Here is a 23714-nt window from a genome sequence, read left to right as displayed (position 1 = left end):
CTCCTCCCCTCGCCCCTCCCGCCACGCGCTGAGGACAGCGGAAGCTGCCGCTGTAGCAGCAGCAGCAAGGGGAGGAGGTGGGGAAGGGACCGACGGGAGGAGCCGGACGCTGGTGAGCTCGGCTCGGGGGCTGGGTCTCCTTCGGCCGGGCAAGGAAGCGGACGGAGGCAAGGATTTCCTCGTCTGGGGAAAGGGGGGCGGTGCTGCTGCGTCGCTGCTCTGCTCTCCTGGCTCCGACCTGCTGCAGCAAGTGGATGGCAGCCCGGGCAACAAAAGGAGCGGCGCCGCCTCCGGTCTCTCGCCCCCCCGGGCACCGGGTGAGTCGATGCAAGGGCGATTGGTTCCCCGCTCCTCCTCCTGGTGCGGGACTTGGTCTCCCTTGCATGTGTGAGCGTGCGTTGAGGGGCAGTAGGGCGAGGAGCGCCTTCTGGGGAGGGGGGGGGGTCGCCCAGCGTGGATCTGTAGGGAATCGGGACACGGTTTTATTTGTGGGGTGGGGATTTGCCCGTCCCACCCCACTCCACTAGCAGCAGCCAGTTTTCCGGGCTTGGGTGCACATTGGAGTAAGAAAACAAGCCCGTGGGACGCGCGTCTGATGGCAGAGTGGCTTCCCAGCGTCAGGGAGGAGGGAGGAGAGAAAGCATGCTGAGCAAATGTGCACAACGACGAGGAAACCCTACGGAGCCCTCGCTTATTTGTAGGAAGAGGCCCAGAGGGTGTGATTTCAAGACGGGCTTGAGCCCCGGCACCTATTTGCTTTGTGGGTAATCCCACCAAGACCCTGAATTGGCATCTTGGGGTCTGCTTGTTTGTGGGAGGCGCACGAAAGATGCCCGCTGCGTAGGAAGGTGGTAGTTTGCAGCTTGTGCTAAGTCTTCCCTAACCTGGTGCCTCCAGATGTTTTAGAGCACAGCTCCAAGAAACCTTCACCATTGGCTATCGTGACTGGGGCTGATGGGAGTTGCAGCCTCTGGAGGGCACCAGGTCAGGGAAGGTTGATCTACTGCCCAGCAGTTATTACCTCCCTGTAGCACTTTAAAACCCCTGATAAGAAAAGGAGCCAATCCTAGATAGTGTAAGTAGTGTGTGCTTTTTATTTTAAATGGTATTTTAACTGCTGAAAGGTAGGTTAGTAGTTGGGGGGTGGGGGGAGGAGCTGCAAGCCTAGTCAAAGGCTACAGCTAACTTCCAACCCATGAGTTTCCAAATGCTAGGCCACACATTTTTAAATGACTTCTAGATGCCTGCACTCATTTTATGGCTTTGGGGGAAGCTGTGGGGTGCTCTCGACGTTCATTTAGAACAGGGGTTCTGTCTCCAGCGCTTTCAAGGGCCTTCTGCTTCAGAATTTGGATGTGCAAAATTCCAAATCTTGACTGTGATGATCCAGTTAGGATCAGATGCAGTCTTTCTCTTACTTTTGTGTTACCATGATAACTGTATCCACTCTCTGCATTGTCAGCTTGGTGAATTAAATGGCACATCAGAAATGGGAAGTGCAGTACTTTCAAAATGCTAGTTACACATCGGAGGGTGGTTGTCGTTATTTTTGCCCTGAATTCCACTTGAGAGCCCAGCCAAGGTTGGATCCTGTGAACTCTCCAGCCTGCCTTATGCAATAGCAGGTATCAAAATAGTTGCGGTAGAGCTTGTGGGAAGCTGCATGCAACAAGTCAACACACTTCTGACAAAAGCCCCCACTTCCCATGTAGATGGACTTTTGTATCAAGCTGATTGGGATACATGTGCATATTCCCCTGGCCTTCATTAACCTTTAAGGGACCAAATTGTGAAAAGTCCAGGGGGTAATTTCTCTTACAGCTTCCATACAGAGAATTCAGAGGTTTTAGAAATAGACTCTTCCTCTGGAGACCATGTTGTTGTCTGAATCAGGAGGGTAGGATTCAGTGGCTAGAAAGATAACATTTTCTTACCATGTTTTCTCTTTTTCTATTATTACAGCTCTGTTTAGTTTGACATCTGAAAGCTGGGCGATTTGACTCCAAGGTGAGCAGAAACTTACTCTTCCTGTGGTGGAAGTTACCCGTAGTGAACATAATTATCTTTCTAGCATAATTGCAGCCCACCTTCCTATCTGTAGCCTGTGTGGGTTATTCTGGAGCTGGTAGCCTATACAATGGTACCTCGTACCGTCCCCCTTGCTAACGCTTTGGGTTATGCGCTCCGCTAACCCGGAAGTAGGTGCTCCTTGTTGCGAACTTTGCCCCGGGATGCGAGCAGAAGTTGTGCTCTGGTAGCATGCGCGCAGCAGGAGGCACCATTAGCAAAAGCACGCCTCATGTTACAAGCGGTTTCCGGTTATGAATGGACCTCCAGAACCAATTAAGTTAGTAACCTGAGGTACCACTGGAGCTTCCCCTTGCAAGCGTGTACTGTGTATTAAATCCTCAATATTCTAAATAAATCTAAATTCGCATTCAGGTGCACTGAATTGTGTCACTTCATTCCAGCAAGAGCTTAAAATACGGTCTTGATATTAGAGAGAAAAAGTTAATAAGTATGCATTCAAGGGCATGGAAGTTTTGAAACATTCTTAAAAGAGGCTCATATCTTGTATGTTAGTAGTGTTATATTCCAGAGGTGTGCATAGACCCCAAGATTTGCATTGTATTTGTTCATCCTGAAAAATCAAATATGCTTCTGAGTTGTCCGTGCACTCTCCACTTCAATCTGTAATTTGGGTTCTGACCTCTGTATAAAATGAAGCTCTGTGTTCCCTATTCACTAGAATATAACTTTGCCCCATTTTGGCCAAAGTGAAGTAAATTTTCAGGTACAGGAGCACTTCTAGAGTGGACTAAGCCTTCCAAATTGCAGACAAGTAGGTCTGAGGTTTTTTGTGCAGGAAGTAAAAGGGATTCACTTTTCCCCATAATCCATTATGGGGTGGAGAAGTGGGGCTTATCTCTTGCTCTCTCTTGAAATAATGGATTTGTCGGTAAACTTTGCATATTTTTTCCTGTACATTTTTTTTTTAAGTCTGTGGCTTCACACATTTTTCTTTCTTTCTTTCCGGTAATTTCTTGTGCCCTGCGGCAGGCCTTACATTGTGAGGCTGCTGAGAACAATGCCTGTGGAGTCCTTGAAGAGTTCTGGGTGTGTGTTTTGCTGAATAAAAGCAACTTAGGAATAATACACACACACACACACACACACACACACACACACACAAACTGCACCAGCCAATCCTTTTTTAACAACGCAAGAAGCAAAAAAGCAATTCAGAATTCATCAGCATTCTACAGGAGAAATTGTAGGACAGCCTCACTTTTTGCAAAGCCCATGGAGCTAGAGAAACACAGAGATATAGGAAAAGATAGAGCTATATGGGGTGGAAAAGCCGAGTGACATAAGGCTTTTGGGGAGCCTTGATCTGGCTTGGGGTTTATTGACATTGTGCTTCAACTTGGGAGGGGAATTTATCTCATGATCTGGTCCCCACTTGGAGCTAGTGTACACCTCTATTGTTTGCCTGGTTATACATTAGACAACTCATGTCTAGTGGGAAGCCTCAGATCTCAGATGAAATGGTTATATATGTACCTTATGCAGGATTTAATTCTTGGCACACACTGGGGGGGGGATGTGGTTTTATTCATGTATATGCTGAATCCTGCCTTATATGCATGGGTTGGAGAGTTGTGTGGGCTTTTCAATAGCTACTATGTTTGATTTCTTTTGATTTGTATAAAATATTTTAATGTGCTCAAAGTGATGTATGGAAGGGGGTCCCCCCCCCCAATATTTGATCTGTATGCTTGGAAATGTAAACAGCTTGTTCTCACGTCTCATCAGGACGGATAAGCAGCCGTGGGAAGGTGTGCTGAAACTGAGAGACAATTTGCTCACATATGTGTGCTGCAGCTGTGCTGTTAAGGTCCCAGAGCTACTGTTTTTACTATATAGTTCATTTGAAGCATAGCTGAATCATGGCCTGAATTGTGCACAGTTCTGGGAGGGGCATTTTGGCTACGCTTCTCACAGTACATACCTATGCACGTTTACACAGAAGTCAGCCTCTGTGTGTTCAGTGGGGCTTACTCCGAGGTCAGCATGCATAGGATTGCAACCTTAAAATGTAGGGTTGGAACCAGGGAAACACATAGGGAAGGGGGCTGGTGGAAGATGAGTTTCTTACCCATACCAGTTTTGGGGGGTTGCTCTCAGCAGCCCCTGCTATAGACCATTCAGCAGGACCCCTCTGGGGTAGCATTCCAGTATGGGAGGCTGAGGTGATCCCTGAAAATTGCCTGGAGGCACTTTTGGTGAGTAGAGTGGAAGCTGCCTCTGATTAGGTTTTGGGGGTCCCCCCCTTTAGCCCTCCTGTATCACAACGCCATCCTCTTCAGTAGCATCCCCTGAATCCCAGGGGAGATATTTTTTGAGAACAAGGGGAATGCTCTGAAAGGAGATGGGGAGTCAATTTTCTTTGGCTCTAACCCAAGATTATTTACTTACTAAATTTATATCCTGCCCTTTCTCCCAAAAGAAGCCCAAGGAGGCAAACACACAAATGATAAAACTGTTAAAATCATCTAGAATATTAATGAGCTGTTCTCTCTTCCTCCTTTCCCTCCCTCCTTTCTTTCCTCTTTTTGCCTCTTCTTCTCTCGTCTACCATTTTGTCTGGTTCTTCACTTTAATTTCCTTTGTCCATGATCTGAAAAGAGAGCTGGTTCAAACAGTGAAGCCACTAGTCTGCTTGGGTGATGCTGGAAGGTTTGACCGAAGGGAAGCTTAAAGCTTGTTTATTTCTCCACCCCTCTTTGTGGGGAGACCCTCTGAACTCTAGTGTTGGAATACTGCCTAACGTCCTCCTGGTTTTTATCCTGCAGCGCCATGTCCACTGGGAGGGTCCGAACAAAGAAAAAAACACCTCCTGTTGACCATTCTCCCGATAATCTTCCTCTGAGAAGTTCAGGGAGACAGGTACCTTTCATCAATTTCATTCACAGGGTTGCAAGCAGGGTTGTGTATTATCTACTTAGGAAATGAAGAGTATTGCAGTCCTATGCATATTAGTCTGCAGTGTCCTGTTGATTTCACAGCCAGGCAGTGATCTTACTTACAAGTTGATGTGCATGACATTTCAGCCTGTTGAGTTTTTCCAAGCAAAATCGGTGCTCATCTTTGGCGCCATGTAACGGGCTGTTGTTTTGGACTCTTCCTTGTTTGGACTGTTCCCTGTTCTGTGTGTGAAGCTAGTTATGACACTTCCTTGGCTTTTATTTTTTCTATATTTCCATGTGAATGCAAGTTGCATGCAATATTGCGATCTTTTTGACAGATTTCCCCCCATCCCCGGGTCTAGATTTATTTTGTACTGGAATACCTTTCTATCACAGATTGGAAATCCATGCCTCTCCAGAAGCCCAAGTTTCTATCAGTCCCAGCCAGCATGGTCTGTCGCTCAGAATTATGGGAGTTGTAGTTCAGCAACATCTGGAGGGCCAAAGATTCCCCATCCTTGCTCTGTAGGAAAACACAATCAGTGTAACTGTCCTCCATCACTATTGCAAGAGAAAGCCTCACCGATAAAGACTGCTGAATATATCATAAATCTGTTGTGACCTTTTCATTCACACAGTTGTGTTCTTTTAGGTGAGGAGGAAAGCTGCAGAGGCAGCCGAGGATGATGAAGATGCCTCAGAGAAGAAGTACAGAAAATGCGAAAAGGCAGGATGTACAGCAACATGTCCCGTTTGCTTTGCCAGTGCTGCTGAAAGGTTTGGGCTCCTCTGTCTTCCCCCTTCACGGTCCCAAGGTTTCAGGAAGTGATCTTCAGCTTGATAGATTTCATTTCTGGTTTGTCTGAGTGAATTCTTAGGACTATTATTAATGGAGGGAAGTGGATGTATGCTCCTAGGGGAAGGTGCAATAAAAGCAGCTTAAAAAGTAGTTAGAAACCAACCGAACAAAAAATCCCAGATATATATTTTAAAGCGCACACAAAAGATACAAAAGAGGCAGAGACCCGTTCATCCTGCTGGGAAGTCTTGTTGGAACATTTTCCAACAAAATATAAACCTGCATTTTTCTTCAGGATTATATTTTTAAACAAGTAGAAGGTGCTTCATAGTGTACCTGAAGGAGTGTCTCCACCCATCATTCAGCCCAGACACTGAGGTCCAGCACTGAGGGCCTTCTGGCGGTTGCCTCACTGCGAGATGTGAGGTAACAGGGAACCAGGGAGAGGATCTTCTTGGTGGTGGCGCCTGCCCTGTGGAACGCCCTCCCATCAGATGTCAAGGAAATCAAGGAAACAACTATCTGACTTTTAGTAGATATCTGAAGGCAGCCCTGTTTAGGGAAGTTTTTAATGTTTGCTGTTTTATTCTGTTTTTAATATGTTGGGAGTCACATCATCATCATCATCATTATTATTATTATTATTATTATTATTATTATCATCATCATTATAGACTGCTAACGTGTAGCAATCTAAAGTATTTTCAAATTGCAGGACAAAGCGTATCCTTTTGATAAGTGTAGTATTTTCTGATTTCTTCTGTTTTAGGTGTGCTAAAAATGGCTACACATCAAGATGGTATCACCTCTCCTGTGGGGAACATTTCTGTAATGAATGTTTTGATCATTACTACCGAAGGTATTCTTTCTCTTGTTTGAAGTAATTGCGTTTTTTAAGGGGTGGGGACAGGATGCAACCGAAAGTGTGTTAATGCAATGGCAAAGCATTTTAATCTTGATATGGTTAAAGAAATAAGATATGGAAGGTAATATACATAATTGCTGTGTTTTGCTACCCATTGTGATTTAATTTTGAAATGAGGCTGAAAACAACAGTGCTGCATTTATAATGGCTATAAATTGCAGGGGTTTGAATTTATCAAGAAATGTCAATAATGTCTGGGGGATTGACACCTGCACAATAACCTAACAGCTTCCTTTTCAAAGCAACTCTGGGCAAAGGCAATGAATGCTTTAAAAGGATGGGGGAGTGTATTCTTTTAAAAGGATATACAGTCGTGGCTTGGTTTTCAAATAGCTTAGTTCTTGAATGTTTTGGGTCCTGAACGCTGCAACCCCAGAAGTGACTGTTCTGGTTTGCGAATTATTTTTGGAAGCCGAACATTCAACAGGGCTTCTGTGGCTTCCTATTGGCTGCAGGATCTTCCTGCAGCCAATGGGAAGCCACACCTCGGTTTCTGAACATTTAGGAAGTTGAACAGACTTCCGGAACGGATTCCGTTTGACATCCAAGGTACGAATGTATTGGCTGTTTGTAGGAAGCTGGACCAGCTAAATATCTACACTTTCAGGATGACTTTAATAGGCCTTTCTGTCTGTTGTGAACTGCTGAACATTTTGACAAAATGCTCTCAGCTAGAAAATACGCAAAGCAACATCAGTAGACTGGGCAAATAGGCTGTCTGTTAAAGCCAGGGTGCAAAGGGAGACCAAGTTTTGATGGAGGGAGGGAAGCTATTCCAACAGTGAAGCCATTGTATAGATTTGGGTATCCATAATAAGGACACCTAATTTATCAGATTAAACAAAATAAAAATCATGCACAATATTACCTTGAAGTTGAGCTTTGCTACTTCTGTGCTTGCTTAGGAAACCAAATACTGTGGCCAGGATCATGTTGTCTTAATACCTATTTCTTTCTCTAGGCATTCCATGTTAAACTGTCTATTAAAGTATACCAAACCATGTGTAGGCGATTCCTTCCCTCTACTTAACATTTCCTTTGTCCCTCCTTTTAGTCATAAAGATGGCTATGAAAAATACACTGCCTGGAAAAGGATTTGGACCAGTAATGGAAAAAGTGAACCCAGCCCTAAAGCTTTTATGGCTGATCAACAGCTCCCTTACTGGGTGAGGGCTTTATTTATGATGACTTAACACTGTGAAAGTAGTGCATATTCATTTTTTATTTCCCTTCGCAGTAAGTGTGTTTGAAGGAAGTGTTAAGCAATGGATTTGATTATTGTTATTATTGTTTCAACCTTGGGGTTGAAAGTGAAAATAATATGAAGGAAGCATACAATATTTGGCGGCAGGCCACGTCTTGTGCATGCAGAATGTACAGTGGTACCTCGGGTTACATACGCTTCAGGTTACAGACACTTCAGGTTACAGACTCCCCTAATCCAAAAACAGTACCTCAGGTTAAGAACTTTGCTTCAGGATGAGAACAGAAATCATGCGGCAGCGGCACAGCAGCAGTGGGAGGCCCCATTAGCTAAAGTGGTGCTTCAGGTTAAGAACAGTTTCAGCTTAAGAACAGACCTCCGAAAAAAATTAAGTACTTAACCTGAGGTACCACTGTACCAGGTTCAAACCCTGGCATCTCCAGGTGAGGCTGAGAAAATCATCTGTGTGAAATTCTGGGAAGTTGCTACCAGGAGACGACACTGAGCTAGCACATGAAAGAAACAAACCATACCTGGTTTAGCATTATGCCTAAACCAGGGATTTTCACTTATTTCACTCCAAACAGAACACAGAGATAAGCAAAGGTTTCTTCTGGCTTACTGATTGTGATATGTTTGGAGCAAAGTGACCTCTAGTCTGGATGTAACTTTAAGCCAGAGATTGTGGGTCATTTCTCCCCAATACTGGTAGGATGGACTGAAGCAGTCATGATCAGGTATAGATGAAGAAGTATAGGTTATATGCTGATAATTAGAAAAGAAGGGGTTTTTGATTGGTTGTGGAGCTTAGAGAACTTCAAAATGATTATCCTTCTTTCCTGAGTTGGGAGTGGATCATGGGGTTCCAAGAGCAGTTAGGATTTCAGTTAGGGCAGTTGGAAGCTGCAGGCTGAAGAGAAAGAGAGAATCAGAAAGGTGAGGGAAGGAGCACAGTACTTGCTTAATAACCTATATGACTGTAAGATCTGTGCCTTGCAGTTTAGGGAGGAAAGGCTTTCATAAATTAGAAAGGCAACGTTTTGTCTACAGGCTGATCATCCCAACAGTTAGCTTTTCACTTCCTGCTGGATGAGCTGCCATGCAGTCTGCACCCTTTCGGGGGAATCAATTGATTCTGATTTACCTCTCCTGAGAAAGGAAGGGTAGGTCAGCTCAAAATGCACACTCATACGAAGTTGGTGGGGAAAATGTAGGCACAGCTTGCATGTCTGCTGCTTAAGGAAGTCTTCCTGAAATTTTGAGAGACCTGTCTTTAATCTTATTAGTGTGCCTTTGTTTCTGGATGTACCGAGGAACTTTGTCGTTTTATCTCTAGGTTCAGTGTACAAAGCCAGAGTGTGGGAAATGGCGGCAGCTGACAAAGGAAATCCAGCTTACCTCGCAAATAGCCAAAACATACCGCTGTGGCATGAAACTGAACAATTCCACCAAGGTACCTTCAACCCTCAAATGTACTGAAAATGCAGGTTGGTTTGGCTGTTTCTACAGGCTGATGGGAGCCCCAGGCTTAAAACAATTGTGCAATGTTTGTTTGGAGACACCCTTATACTGCTGCAATACACACAAGGATTTACATGCATTTAAAACTCTGTGAGCGTGGCACCAGAAAACTGGCAGGTGGGTGGAAAAGCTTGACACCTTCTTCCCTGGCCACTTTTCCACTCTACCCGTTCCCAAAGCTGCCTTTCTCCTGGGGTTTTTAAAACATACCATTGAGTGGAATTTGTAGTTTGGCTCTAAGTGTCATGGCTTTTATTAACAGAAGTCATGCCATTTCTTCAGTGTTCCTCTTACATGCAAGTCAGAGGAGCAATCCTGTTTTCTGAAAGTGTTGTATTTGTTTCAGGTGGAAGGCCCAGACCATTGCTCCATGCCTGAGGATCTGGTAAGCAATGTTTTAGGAAAGTCCTGCATGTGGTATCAGAATGAATTGTAACTGTGAGGAACACAGTGGTGCAGGCTTAGTAGTAAATACTGTTTGGGTAACATTCTGACTTTAGAACTGGAGACTTTAAGAAAGAGTCTAGCTGTTCCTTAAGCAAAAGGCCAAAGTCATCTCAAGCTATTCAGCTTATTAGTAGGGTGTTTGTGTGACTAGAATTATTGTACTATGTTTAAACTGTGAGGAGCACCTGTATGTTATTTCTCTTTTTAAAAGGGCAAAACAGAAGAGCTCTACCTTGATAGTTGCCCTTGCAAAATCTCAACTCTCAGACCTACTGCTGTTTTGTTAGATTGTTAGCCACTTTGAGACTCTGTAGGGTAGTGATAAAGCGGGATATCAAATCCAAACTCCTCCTCTTCTACTGCTGTTTTGTTAGTGCAAATCACCTCAAAGCGATGGATGGTTGAGAGCCACATCACCTAGTCCCATATTAGACTTCTGACCAATTAGAGTAAGCTACATTGCTATGGGAAAGGCATTTCCATATAGAAGCTTCCCTACACTCCTGGTAGAGCAGTCAGAAATGGCCTGTGTCTTTTAAGTGTCATTGGGACTGAGAGATAATATGATAACAAAAGCTTTAATTCTTCTTCCTGACTCTTTCCTCCACTCCTTCGTAGAGAGTTGCTGAAGTTTCAGATCACTGGTGGTATTCAATGCTCATCCTTCCACCTTTGCTGAAGGACAGTGTGGCTGCTCCTTTGCTGTCTGCATACTACCCAGACTGTGTGGGCATGAGCCCCTCTTGTACCAGTACTCACCGGTTGGTTGGTGAATCCAATGCAATAAAAATGGAGCACTTAAAGTCTCCACCCACTATAGCTGGTAAGCTCTGAGTACTTTTCTGCCTTCTTCTAGTAGCTATTGATAGCCTTATTTTCCATGGTACGAGAGTACTTTTTCTATATTAACGTGAATTAGAATGTCTTGTCTTCTCAAGAATGAGAATGACCATCAACCATGTATACTTTGTAATATTTGTGTCGTTTATATTTGTGAGCATGTAGTATAAGCATATTCTTCCTGTAAGCAACACTTTGGTGCATATGCTCGAGGTCCACTAAGGCGTTTTGGGCAGAGAGGAGATCTGTAAGCACCATAAATAATTGTTGTAAGCAGAAGCCACAGTTCTTATACCCAGTATTATCCTAGTATATGTTGCAGGCACCTGTAATAGAGTTCACATTTGTTTACATGCCCTAGAGCTTTGTGCCTTTTTATTAAGCTACCATGGCGGCTCACAGAGATGCTACATGCAGCTCATTCCGTGTTGTATGTTGCCTTCCAGGGATGAACAAGTACTTCCAGCCTTTCTACCAGCCCAACGAATGTGGTAAAGCACTGTGTGTGAGACCAGATGTAATGGAACTAGATGAACTCTATGAGTTTCCAGAATATTCACGAGACCCCACCATGTATCTAGCTCTGAGAAACCTCATTTTGGCTCTGTGGTACACAAACTGCAAAGTAAGCATGGCTGAATATTTGCCCCCAAAAGATTATCATCTCACTTAAAAAATATATCAACCTAAACTTCCCTTGTCCTGATTTCCTTTTCCCACTTGCTCCATAGACAAGACCTTCTCAGTCATTATGGTTTTTGCTTTTCAGTGGGGGAGGCCCCTCCAACCCATCCCATTTCAGTCCTGCTGGCCCTGCAGCAATTGGGATTTTTTAGAGCAGGGATGGGGAACCTGTGGCTCTCCAGATGTTGGGCATCTGTCTGTCCAAGCCAGTATGGCCCAATGGTCAGTGATGATGGGAGTGGTAGTCCAGCAACATCTGGTGGGCCACAGGTTCCTCATCCCTGCTCTAGAAGTCCTGCTGCAGTGGGATGGTGGAACTCTGCTCATGGTAAGACAAAAGGCTGCAGTGACTGACCAGGCCGTGCCTTTGGAGCAGAAGAAATAAAACATCACAAGAAACCCTCCATCTGCTGAGGAAAACAAGGCTTCATGGTGAGGCCTGTGTTCCTTTCGTCCCTCCTTAAGTACGCCTTCACAATGTGATCCAGATTCCCAGGTGTGCAGATGGGGCTTTTCCATACAAAGCTGCCCTGCTTCATGCTTTTCAGTACACAGGTACATGACTGGAAGTTTACTTGGATGGTTGTCACTTTGTTGATCTGGGAGATGTAAATTAGCTGTTGAGCTTCACCATCTGAAGGACAGTTTGCTATCTTGTTCCAGCAGCAGTCAAATTCTTGCCTCTCCTCCTTTCCCCCAATCCTTCAATGCACAGGAAGCCCTAACCCCTCAGAAATGTACGCATCACATCATTGTTCGAGGCCTTGTGCGCATTCGCTGTGTGCGGGAGACGGAGCGAATACTTCATTTTATGACCAGGAAAGGTCTGATTAACACAGGGGTCTTGTCAGTTAATCCAGACCAACCTCTTCTGCCCAAAGACTACCATAATGTAAGTATTTTAAAATACAGAGTACTAATAAACTGGTTCTAGGAGATTCTGATGGGACAAGGAGGGTGAAGGGAGAAAGGATTCCTTTTAAGGGTAAAAGGTGAAAGCGGGGTTGACCTCTTAGTCAGTGTCAAAACTCTTCTTCAGGGGCTCATGGCTTCTCAAGAACTGTCAAAATCGGCACAGACAAAATCGTCTGTCGTTCAGCTCAGGCTAGGATACTTTCTCTTCACTGTCCTCATTTTTGGTTGATATTGTAGCACTTGCTCAGCTTCTTCTAATGAAACCCTTCAGCAGGAACAGAATTTTATCTGAACAATGTTTCAAATCATTCTGAGACTTACTTAGAAAAAACAGTCTTGCTAGTCTCAAAAGAATGCTAGCATCACTAGTTTACTTTTCTTCTTCATTTAAGAAATCTGTCATTGTGGTTGGGGCTGGTCCTGCTGGATTAGCAGCTGCAAGGCAGCTTCAGAACTTTGGAATTAAGGTAAGACCTTTTCAAATAAAGTATAGCATTTCAACATTTCTGTCTCCTCCTCTTCTGGCATATCTACACTTTGCTGCTGCTACCTGAGTAAGAAAAAGAAAGGGCCTGTTCTCAGAGTCCAGATGTCTTGGGAAAGTGCCTTAATTTGTTTCAAGGCTGAGCTTGAAATAATTATGAGGTTAGGGTTTGTTGCATGATTTGTTGCAGCTTATACAGTATTTGGGCATGGAGAATGGTAGGCATAGCTTGTCTGCTCACAGTATCCACCTTTTAAGGAGGAACTTAATGTCTTCACTTGGTAGATGGATTTTCTGCCTCTGAGGTTTAGGCAGTGGCGTAGTGTGGGTTGTCAGCACCCGGGGCAAGGCAAGTAATTTGCGCCCCCTAACCCTAACCCCCAGATGTTGCGCCCGGTGCAGCCGGCCCCCTCTGCACCCCCACGCTACGCCACTGGGTTTAGGATTCACCAATTAAAAACTTGGTGAACTCCTAGCATAATGTTCTATTATTGATTGACCACCTTGGCATTATTTGGTTAACTGTGGAAAGATTTTTGTTTCATAGCAGTGTGTTCCTTACCACCGCTGCTCCTTTTGTATGTTGCAGGTTCTTGTGCTAGAAGCGAAGGACAGAATTGGGGGCCGCGTGTGGGACGATAAGACTTTCAAAGGGATCACTGTGGGAAAAGGGCCACAAATAGTGAACGGCTGTGTCAACAATCCAGTAGCACTAATGTGTGAGCAAGTGGGTTTGCATTTTTATTCATGAAAACATTGTCCTTCTGAAGCTTAATATACACTGATCCTAGTAAACTTAACTTTCTTGTTAGAGAGGTTTTTCAGGCAGCTCAGAATCCACATCCCACTCAAGCTACAGGTGTATTGGGTCACTTTGGGAAAGTAGCTGTTCTTCAGTTTTGTTTTACTGTGTGTGAAAGAGATACGTTAAAGGTCTAATTGTACGGTTGTAAAGAGGAATGAGGTAATGAAAGGTGGTTACCGTCCTTAGGAGCAGGAAGTTCTACAAATAACATTCGAAAACTTTGCTAAGTGTTTCAATCAGGCTTTCTGTTCATACATTTTTCTTCTTCTCTCACATTATACTTTGCTTGAAATAATACAATGAGTTACCTCACATATTTAGGGAAGCTAGCAATTTGCTGTAAAGAACAGAATAATAGTCTTTTCAAGTGCTAGTCCACTTACTACTTAGAATGGTGATTCTTCAGAGTTGACGCTTACTATAATAAATGAAATAATTCTGATTCCTATAATATAAAACCCTCACTGAAGATGTTTAGCTTTTATTGGTTGGTGGGTGTTGACATCAATGAAAATTGCGGTCCTTTGGGAGGGATAGAAATTTAACAAATAAACCATAAAAATTAAGGTTTGCATCCCATGACAGTAACTGATTATCTACTTCCCCCACGTTCAAAATCCCTGTCTTTTTAAAGCTGGGCATTAAAATGCATAAAATTGGAGAGAAGTGTGATCTGATCCAGGAAGGTGGAAGAATAACTGACCCTACTATAGACAAGCGCATGGACTTCCATTTCAATTCTATCCTTGATGTTGTAGCAGACTGGAGAAAAGACAAAAATCAGCATCAGGATATTCCTCTTGGAGGTAAGTAGAAACAATGAAGAGCCACATGACACATGGTGCAATGGATATAAAGGAGCACCTGTAGAAGTCGTCTCAGATATTTGTGCCAGCTCAGCTTTCAGTTCTTGTATTTTGTTGCATTTGAATGACCTTTGACAGAAGATTGTGGGCTGCTCAGAGCAATTTCATTAGGCCCAGGGGGCAAACAGGATTTCCTGGGCCTAGTACCCTGTATGTCGATATTGGCAATGACTGTTCTCCTGTTACTAATATGAACAGTTATTTTTAATACATGGAAATGATTTAATAAGCATTTATTTAACAGATTTTTAACCTGCCTTTCTGAGTTCCTGCCCTCACAAGGCGTTTTGCAGCAACTGCAAATAGTTCAAATACCATAATTATATAACACATAATTATGCAGTAAGTTTAGAACATTTATGTAACATTAACAGACAGCAGCAGCAACTCAAATGGGGGAAATAGCTTTATGCCCTTTATGAACAATATCTCCCTGAAGAACAATAGCCAAGTGACAGCAGTAGATGTAGTGACATCATAAAGTGAATAAATTACTTGGAATACATTTTCCTCAGTCCCTGTTCTATTAATATGCAAACTAATTGACATTTTTAAAACTCCTACAACCAACTTGGATTTCTTTAACCAAGTGACAGTCCCAGAAGAGATTATCCCAAATTGCACACAGTTAGCAACATGCAGGAATTATTTCTGAGTATAGAATCTGGGAGAGTTGTAAAGAGTGTGCTGAGCCCTGAAAATAAAGTGTCTTGCTGTGCCTAGCAGTGGTGAAGTTAATAGGCTAGTTTGCAGTCACTTTAAACCATAGTTGTGAATGAATGTGCAATGTGCTGGTGCACAGAATGAAAATCATTGCTGCTTAGCATTATTCCTGCTGCTGCTGCTGCATTACTGGCAGCTAATTTGACCAAGCATTTTGTCCAGATACTCGTGGTTTCTCTCTCTCTAAACAAACAATGAACTGTAACCAAGGTTTGTCCTTTACTCACCATTTAAGTTTTGTTGAGGAGGAAACAAACCATGAGCCTAGGTTCAGATGCTAATGTTAAGCCAAACCATGGCTTAGCTTCCAGCAGTTCAGCAGAAACGGGAGGAATGAAGCAGTCATGTTTTTGCTCCGTGCCCCATCACCCTTTAAATCACAGTGATGTGCAAACCAGGCAAGTGTATGAGTATGTTTGCTGGTAGCCCACATGTTTGTGAGAAAAGTGCTGCCCAACAATTAAGGAAGGACAAGGACTTTAAAGTGCTATCAGTTTCAGTGGAAAATACGTTAAGCATGCATTCAACTCTATTTTGAAATAGTTGTCACTTAAAAGTGTGGAACTTCATGCCCATAATATTTATATTTTGACGGGAGCAGCGGGAACTATTCTGGTAGAGCTTCATTTTAAAATTTAACAAGAAGACTTAAAAGTAGGGTGAAATTGTAAGGAAAAAATGATTATTTATTGATAACGATTGGATGTATTATTTGCAGATAAAATCCAGGAGATCTATAAAGTTTTTATTCAGGAATCTGGTATTCAGTTCAGTGATCTCGAGGAAAAAGTCCTTCAGTTCCATGTCAGTAACCTTGAATACGCCTGTGGCAGCAACCTCCATGAGGTGAGCATGGGATGGACTTGTGCGACACTCAGGTGTTGAGTGTTCAAACTGTTCAGTGAAAAGATTTCTGTTCTCCTTACAGGTTTCTGCACGCTCCTGGGATCACAATGAATTTTTTGCTCAGTTTGCTGGAGATCACACGCTCTTAAACTCGGGATACTCAACAATAATTGAAAAAATGGCTGAAGGCCTGGACATTCGGTTAAAGGTTCCAGTAAGTAACAAAAAATGGACGAGAAGCCAGTTTGCTTTGATGTTCCTTGGAGTAGTTCATCTTCCTAGTGTTTGGCTTGGTTCTCTTTGTCTTGGAACATACAGATGGTACTTAACCGCTTGAATTTTCCAAAGTTATTTCCAGTGGTGTCTCATTTATTAATCTGCTTTGGAACATATGAATGTTTCTTCTTATTGCTTATGCCTTCACTCTAGAACATTTTCCACATTCAGCATACTCAGTGTGTATTACAATATATCTATTGGATTTTTTATCTCGGGTAGTCAGAGAGAGATTTGCCAAAGATGACTGTATGAACTAGGTAGGATTTAGAATGCAGGAGCAAAACTTTAGAATCCATAATGCATAAAAGCAATGGAGTGAGTTTCAGCAATGGGGTGCTCAGATTCCCACCAGTACATAAAAATCTCTAATGGAACATTGCTTGCATCATTCTCCTGATTGATCCTTCACATAATGCATTTACTCATGAGCAGTTAGCTTAACACTCCTTCCCTCATGTCTTTCATTGAGAACTCTTCTGCTATGAAGCTTATGCTAATGTCTTAGTGTTATGGATGATATTCAACATTGTGCAGGTGAAAGTGCCCTTCCTGTTCTTCCACATGCACCCCCATCTCCTCATCTGCTCCAAAGGGTCCATCTTCAGAGCTGATTTGAGGAAAACGCAGGGGCTATAGGTGGAAGGAGAGGCAGTCCTTTTGTATAAGCAGAAGTCTGTTCCACCTGTAGATGAGGCACCACCATAGACAAATACAGTGGTACCTCGGGTTAAGAACTTAATTCGTTGTGAAGGTCTGTTCTTAACCTGAGGTACCACTTTAGCTAATGGGGCCTCCCACTGCCACTACACCGCTGCCATGCAATTTCCCTTCTCATCCTGAAGCAAAGTTCTTAACCTGAGGTACTATTTCTGGGTTAGCAGAGTCTGTAACCTGAAGCGCCTGTAACCCGAGGTACCACTGTATGTCTTTCACAACTCTGAATCCCCTTCTTCTTGTCAGGTTCGCAGTATAGACTATACGGGGGAAGAAGTCCAAGTGACTGCAACCGATGGAACTCTCTGGAAAGCACAAAAGGTGACGTGTCTCATCTTTCTCAACTTCTGCTATATATTTTCAAACATCACAGTAAACATCTTGTTCAAAGTGTTGTGTACAACTGGCTTTTTAAAGACTTGATGCCTCATGTTAAGGGATAGCTTTCACTGCAGCAGCTAAACAAGGGGTGCAAGTGAAGTGATTTTCTCAACTTATCAAGCAGGGCAGAGCTATTTATTGTGTTTCAGATGCCATATCACCAGCATACCTGCTTCCCACATCCTTACAGCTGTAATGTGAATTCTTGACACATCTTTACATTTGTGCTAAGGAGCCGGTTGTGGGCTGAGTGCTGGGCAGGTGGTGAAAAGTGTGGGACAAAGTATCAAGTTGTCTTAAAAGCATGAAACTGAGGTTTTTAGTACCTACCTGGTGCCAAACCTTCCCAACCTGCCTGTGTTATGTTGAGCTACTTCAACTGTAGTATAATTAGGACTACTTTTCTCCCACCAGGTTTTAGTTGCTGTACCTCTGACTATTCTTCAAAAAGGCGCCATTCTGTTTAACCCAGCCTTGTCAGAGAGAAAAATGAAAGCTATCAATAGTTTGGGAGCTGGAGTCATTGAGAAGGTAAGAGTGCAACTTTTATATGACGATGTGAAGAGCAGTATGAGTGGCATTTGGTTTGTACCCTATCAGATTTGCTTTCCATAATCGGATCTGCTCAGAAATAACGAGATGGCAAAGCATGGGTACATAGCAGTCCTTCATAAATTGAAATAAATAATCTTCAGGGTTTGTGATGGGTAACCAAAGTCTGCCTGTCCACCAGCTCTTGCAAAACAGATTAAAATTATGCCCCATTAAAACTGAAAATTTCCTCCATTTTGCCAATTTGAATCTCAGGTCTTCCATCACCCAACTCCTCATAGAAAGAAATGCAACTTAATTTTGTTTCCTGTGATTTGCACAGACTATCTTGACCAGAGTCTACCTACTATTAGTTTACAACAATCAGTAATAGCCCAATCCTATTTATGTGCAATTACAATTATATCCTACTAGGTTCACTGAGGCCTACTTCCAAGTAAGCGTGCATAGAATTTCAGCTCAAATCAACAATGAGGTCATTCTTGTCTTTTTTCCTCTAGATTGCACTACAGTTTCCATATAGATTCTGGGACAGCAAGATTCAAGGAGCTGATTACTTTGGCCATGTTCCACCTAGTTCCAGCAAACGTGGACTCTTCAGTGTTTTCTATGACATGGATCCACAGGTACACATTACCTGAAGACTTAACACTGACCCTAATTGTTCTTCAAATAAGGAAACATGATGAGCTTTAAAATCATTTCTCTTCCCCTACCACCCTAGGAATTCGCCACCATTTCATAGTGCGATTAGTTTAAGATATATTTCTGGCAACTTTATCATTTTTTTAAAAAAAAACAATTGCTCATTACAAGACAGAAGCTTTGAAAAGTGATGTGATACACTCAGTCAAGGAGAAACCTAAAAGGTGCCAGGAATCTTTCTTGTTCTATGGGTTGGCTAACATTAGTTTCAGAGAGGCTGTTAGAGAGTCATTTAGCAGAACTACAGTAGATAAAATGTAAGTGTCCATGTTTGTGTCTTGTTCTCAGCGTAAATGCAGTGTTCTAATGTCTGTTGTTACGGGTGATGCTGTGGCAACTATGAAGAACTTAGATGACAAGCAAGTGCTGCAACAATGCATGATTGTGCTCCGTGAGCTGTTTAAGGAACAGGTAGGTCTTGTTTTTATTGACTCAAGCATAGATGAGACACCAGTTTCAAGTCTTTCACACTTAACTGAATTAATTAATAGTTGTAAATGGCTCTGATATTTGCATTATATGCCATATATTTATTAACTAATATAATGTATAATAATTATAGTATATAACAGATAGCAACAAAAAGAGATTAATGATGCGACAAAGCGTATTATCAAACTAAGTCATAGGAGTAAAGCAACTGAAAAAGACTTTGTAAATGGCTGTACTTGGTATACGACTAACATTGGATATTGCTCTAAATGTCATAAATGTGGATTTATGTATTCTAAATAAGAAATAAATATTAAATAGGATGAAAGAAGTGAAACAGCAGCTTGCCAAATTATTCCTATTTTTAATAGTTTGCCTGGGAACCATGTTTGTTGTGGCTTCCATACATGAAAACATTCTGTATCAGACCACTGGTGCATATAGCAGTTTTAGAATAGAATCACAGATGTGGAAGGGACCCTGAGGGTCATCTAGTCCAACCCCCTGCAATTCAGGAATCTTTTGCCCAACATGAGACTCAAACATGTGCCTGAGTTTAAGATTCTAATGAACTGAGGTTTCAGATAGGAGTTTTTCCCAGTCTCTGGAGAAGCCAGGAATTGAACTTAGGACCTGTTGCATGCAAATTCATGACACAGGACTCTACATGAGGATCTACAAAACTGACTACTTAAAAAAGGAGAGACAACTGTCCTGACATGTTTCACTTGGTTAGGCCCCCTAACCAACACTTTAATTCTCTAGCTGTTTATAATGGTCCATTGACTTTAACAGAACAACTTCAGAGCATGTGACCAGTCACTTAGAGCATCTGTGTGTGTTGACCTGGTGAATATATGTGTTCACAGATGGGTTGTATGCATTTCATAAGTAATTCTTTGCCTATTGTTGTAATCCAGGAAGTGCCAGACCCAGTCAAGTACTTGGTTACACGATGGAACAAAGATCCTTGGATCCAAATGGCATATAGTTTTGTGAAGACAGGGGGCAGCGGTGAAGCTTATGACATCCTAGCAGAAGACATACAAGGAAAAATATTTTTTGCTGGAGAGGTGAGATCTTGATTATTTACACTAAAAAATTGAATTCAAATTCTTCTAAAATAAGATACAAGCTAGAATAGGATGGAATGTATTCAGGGGTATGTTCAACTTAGGTTCTATTCAGAATAGACCCACTGAAATTACGTAATAAGCCTAAATTAACCATGCTTACTTCAATGGATCTACACTGAGTAGGACTAGCACTGGCTACAATCCAGTCTCTGAGGAAGCATTGCAGAAAACCAGTGAAATCCAGTTGCTAGTGTGCTGATCAGACTTCAGATCCTTTAAGAATATAAACAGCTGTTAGACTGGTTGTTCAGTCATCTGAGTGGCAGCAACTCTTCAGGAAAAAAAACCCTATGTAGGGGATTATACCTAGGACTAATATTACACACACACACACACAGAGCGCCATTTCAATCTCACTTCAGGCCTTGCTTGTGGGGTTGAAACTGGTTTTGTTGTGCTGCTGAAGACATTCACCATGATATTCCTGTTGATTCTCCTGGAACTCTGAGGCACAGGATACTTACATACAGTGGTAGTATGTGACTGGGCAAAATAATAATCTCTGCTATGAAAATTCCTCAACATGGAATAAAACACCCATTGTGGCTCGTGATTTATTTTTAAGATATAGATGCGTAGACTATTTCATATATATCATTGGTAGAATAGATATTGACACTTCCTGTGTGGATTTATACCAGGCTTCCTCAACCTCGGCCCTCCAGATGTTTTTGGCCTACAACTCCCATGATCCCTAGCTAGCAGGACCAGTGGTCAGGGATGATGGGAATTGTAGTCTCAAAACATCTGGTGGGCTAAGGGTGAGGAAGCCTGGTTTATACTTATTATGTGTCTGATGTGTGTAGTTCTATGTTCATATAAGAATTCCTCACATTATGTTTCTCTTTTTAAATAGGCCACAAACAGACATTTCCCACAGACAGTTACTGGAGCTTACTTGAGCGGTGTTCGAGAAGCAAGCAAAATAGCAGCATCTTGAATACTACACTACTGTTTACAGATTTTCTTTTAACAACTTCCTCAAATTCAAAATTCAAGTTTCAGGGTTACTATTATTGCTCAAGTGGTGCTTAATTCTTTGGTACCTAAAGAGACAATCCTTTTTTCTTCCACTTTTTTCATCTTTTCCATGATGTTGATGTTTTATCAGCACAGCATGCTAAAGGAACTGTTATTTAAAAACACTACCAGCAGATATTCAAGCTCATTAACCTCTGAACTTCATTTTTGTGACCTATTTGAGATAGATGATTTATATTGTCAAAGGGTGAAATGTGTCAAAGGGTAAACATGTGCTGCAAGGACTGTTGAATAACCCACGTTTTCAGATAGTGGGTCAACAAGATGGCAGGTGACTCCAATCAAGTTTTGAAAAATGTATTCTTTTTAAACTAAATTGTTGGAAGTGTACACAATCATTGGGCTTGCTGGTGTTTTTTTTAATGAAAGAAGATATATAAAACCAACCCTAACCATTACTTACCCAGAGGAAATGTCACAAAAGCATCTCTTAATGTGTATACTAGGATGAGGGCTTAGTATTTGCTGATCATGTAGATGGACCAGAAAAAAATGTTTGTTTTGTGGCCATTTCCTTTTTGTGTGCAGTGAAATTTCTAAATCATAGCAGCTGTGTAGGTGCAATCATTTATATAATTGTGAAAGCATGTTGAAGGTCACGTAGTTGAGCAAGCCGTTCAACTTTCTTGCTTAAAAATGAGGTCAAATGATTACTTTTTATGAAGGGTTAAAATTATGTAGCCTCATTTTAATGGGAGAGATTTAAGTAGACTCTGAAATCAGTGAGACTTGAAAATACTTAATGAGGCTGGGTTGTACCCATAGTTGTGAAAAATTACCTAGAAGAAAAAGATGATTTAACTAAATAATTCACTTTTAAGTAGTTGGAGATACTAATGTATACACATAGTTTATTCATCAGCTAACTTTTGCTTTTCATTATGAAAAAATAATAGTGGGAATTTCAATATGGAAGCATGGGCAGTTTTACATTCTAAAGAAAGCCTCAGAAAATGTGTGATAACTACACCTGTGTGTTTTGCTATAATGATAATATATGGCCCTAAATATCTTACTTTGTAACATCATATTGAGAAAAATTGAAAAGTTATGCTGTTAGGAAATCATCAAGCTTTTCTTATAGTTGAACTGCTATTATTTCACTAAGTTGCTTAATAGGAAGTATAACACTCTCAGAGCTTATAGTAAGAAATGTAAAGTATGAAAATGGAATGCTGATTTCCCCCCATCATTTACTCTTCTTTTCAGAAACTGAAAACATGTGAATACCTAGCTAAAATAAGCCAATTGGCCCATATCTAAAACTAATTTTGTTGGTGCATCTAGCTATTGTCTGAAGTGCAATTTTTATTTAAAAATGGAAACTTGTGCTTGGGAATAGTTGAAGGCGTGAGTTTGAGCAGAGATATTAGTCATGACTGTAAGGATTTTGTAGTAATCAGCATTAAGACAAGATGAAGAGTCATACTGTAAATGTGAAACCATTTACTGTATAAAGTACCTGTAAATTATTCCATTACAGAAGCGTTTAAACAGCAGGACCTGTTGTCCATAAAAAGAAAAAGCTTAGTTAAGATATGGAAACTACTGTACTTTTTTTACATTTATTTAAAAATGTCAGAGTTGGTGGGTTCACTTTGAACAATTGATCCCAAAGAATTAAAAAATAATCATGTGAAGCTTATTTTTTAAGCATGGTCATTTTCTATTGTGTATATACAACTTATGCCTTGTACACCTAGGGGGAAAAATCTCCTTGCTGTGGAGCATGATGTTCAAAGTGACTTATTGGTAATGTAATAAACTGGAAAATGCAAAGTCAGTTGTGTTGCTAATTTCTAATCAAATAGTAAAGGCAAACTGTACCCATGTACTTAAAATGCATTTTATATGGATTTATAACTCATCCCCTCCTGGAAAATGCAGAGGATGTCAGTCTCAAAACAATTACTTCAGTTATTAACTAGGATGACAAATGTCTACTCCACTGCTCCTTTCTGACGATCCTTTCAAAGTAATAGTATTCTGCTAGAGGGAACAGACTTTAGGGCCAACCACATTTCCTGGAACAGGCAAAGATTCCATGTCAGATGGCAGCAATACTCAGCAAAGTTCACTTCCTTCCAATCTGATGGAAGAAGGTGGCAATAATTCTGAAATTGCCTTCCACACTTGTTCCCAGCCTAGCAGGCCATCACTTCAGGCCTACTGGGCCTTAAATACCATGCAATCACATCCATTGCCACAGCTCATCTGCCACTTCTGGGAGTTTGTGCATCAATCGGACACACATAAAACGGTCACTGCCTGTTCCATACATCTACTCAAGGTTAAGTAAGGGTTTGATGTGTTCACACCTCTAGCACAGATTACACCTCAACATTTGGGTTTGGAATACTCTTGTATCTTATAAAGCAAGGTGATACACAACAGGCACCTTTGTTTCTGTATCATTTTTTTACTGTACATGTATTAAAATATCAA

The 23714-nt window shown here is 41.8% G+C and overlaps 1 protein-coding gene across 2 annotated transcripts; it reads left to right on the top strand.

Annotated features, from left to right (window-relative positions):
• Positions 1–99: 99 nt before the first annotated feature.
• On the top strand, positions 100–23048 carry KDM1B (lysine demethylase 1B). Of its 2 annotated transcripts, none has more exons than XM_081919247.1 (22): positions 100–317; positions 1963–2007; positions 4857–4950; positions 5623–5747; positions 6539–6628; positions 7749–7860; positions 9235–9351; positions 9766–9804; positions 10485–10689; positions 11153–11331; positions 12106–12282; positions 12698–12772; positions 13379–13516; positions 14229–14400; positions 15902–16029; positions 16112–16243; positions 17269–17343; positions 17818–17934; positions 18456–18581; positions 18949–19071; positions 20013–20165; positions 21085–23048. In XM_081919247.1, the coding sequence occupies exons 3-22, from the start codon at positions 4861–4863 to the stop codon at positions 21166–21168; spliced, it is 2457 nt and encodes an 818-aa protein (XP_081775373.1). In that variant the 5' UTR covers positions 100–317; positions 1963–2007; positions 4857–4860; the 3' UTR covers positions 21169–23048. The 2 variants fall into 2 exon arrangements, with proteins under 2 accessions (XP_081775373.1, XP_081775374.1); XM_081919248.1 differs by having other exon boundaries at positions 100–360.
• Positions 23049–23714: the final 666 nt, after the last annotated feature.

The sequence above is a fragment of the Podarcis melisellensis genome (genome assembly GCF_964234715.1).
Source record: "Podarcis melisellensis genome assembly, chromosome: 7".
Classification (NCBI taxonomy): domain Eukaryota; kingdom Metazoa; phylum Chordata; class Lepidosauria; order Squamata; family Lacertidae; genus Podarcis; species Podarcis melisellensis.
Note: the sequence above shows the minus strand (reverse complement) of the source record. Positions and strands in the feature narration are given on the sequence as shown.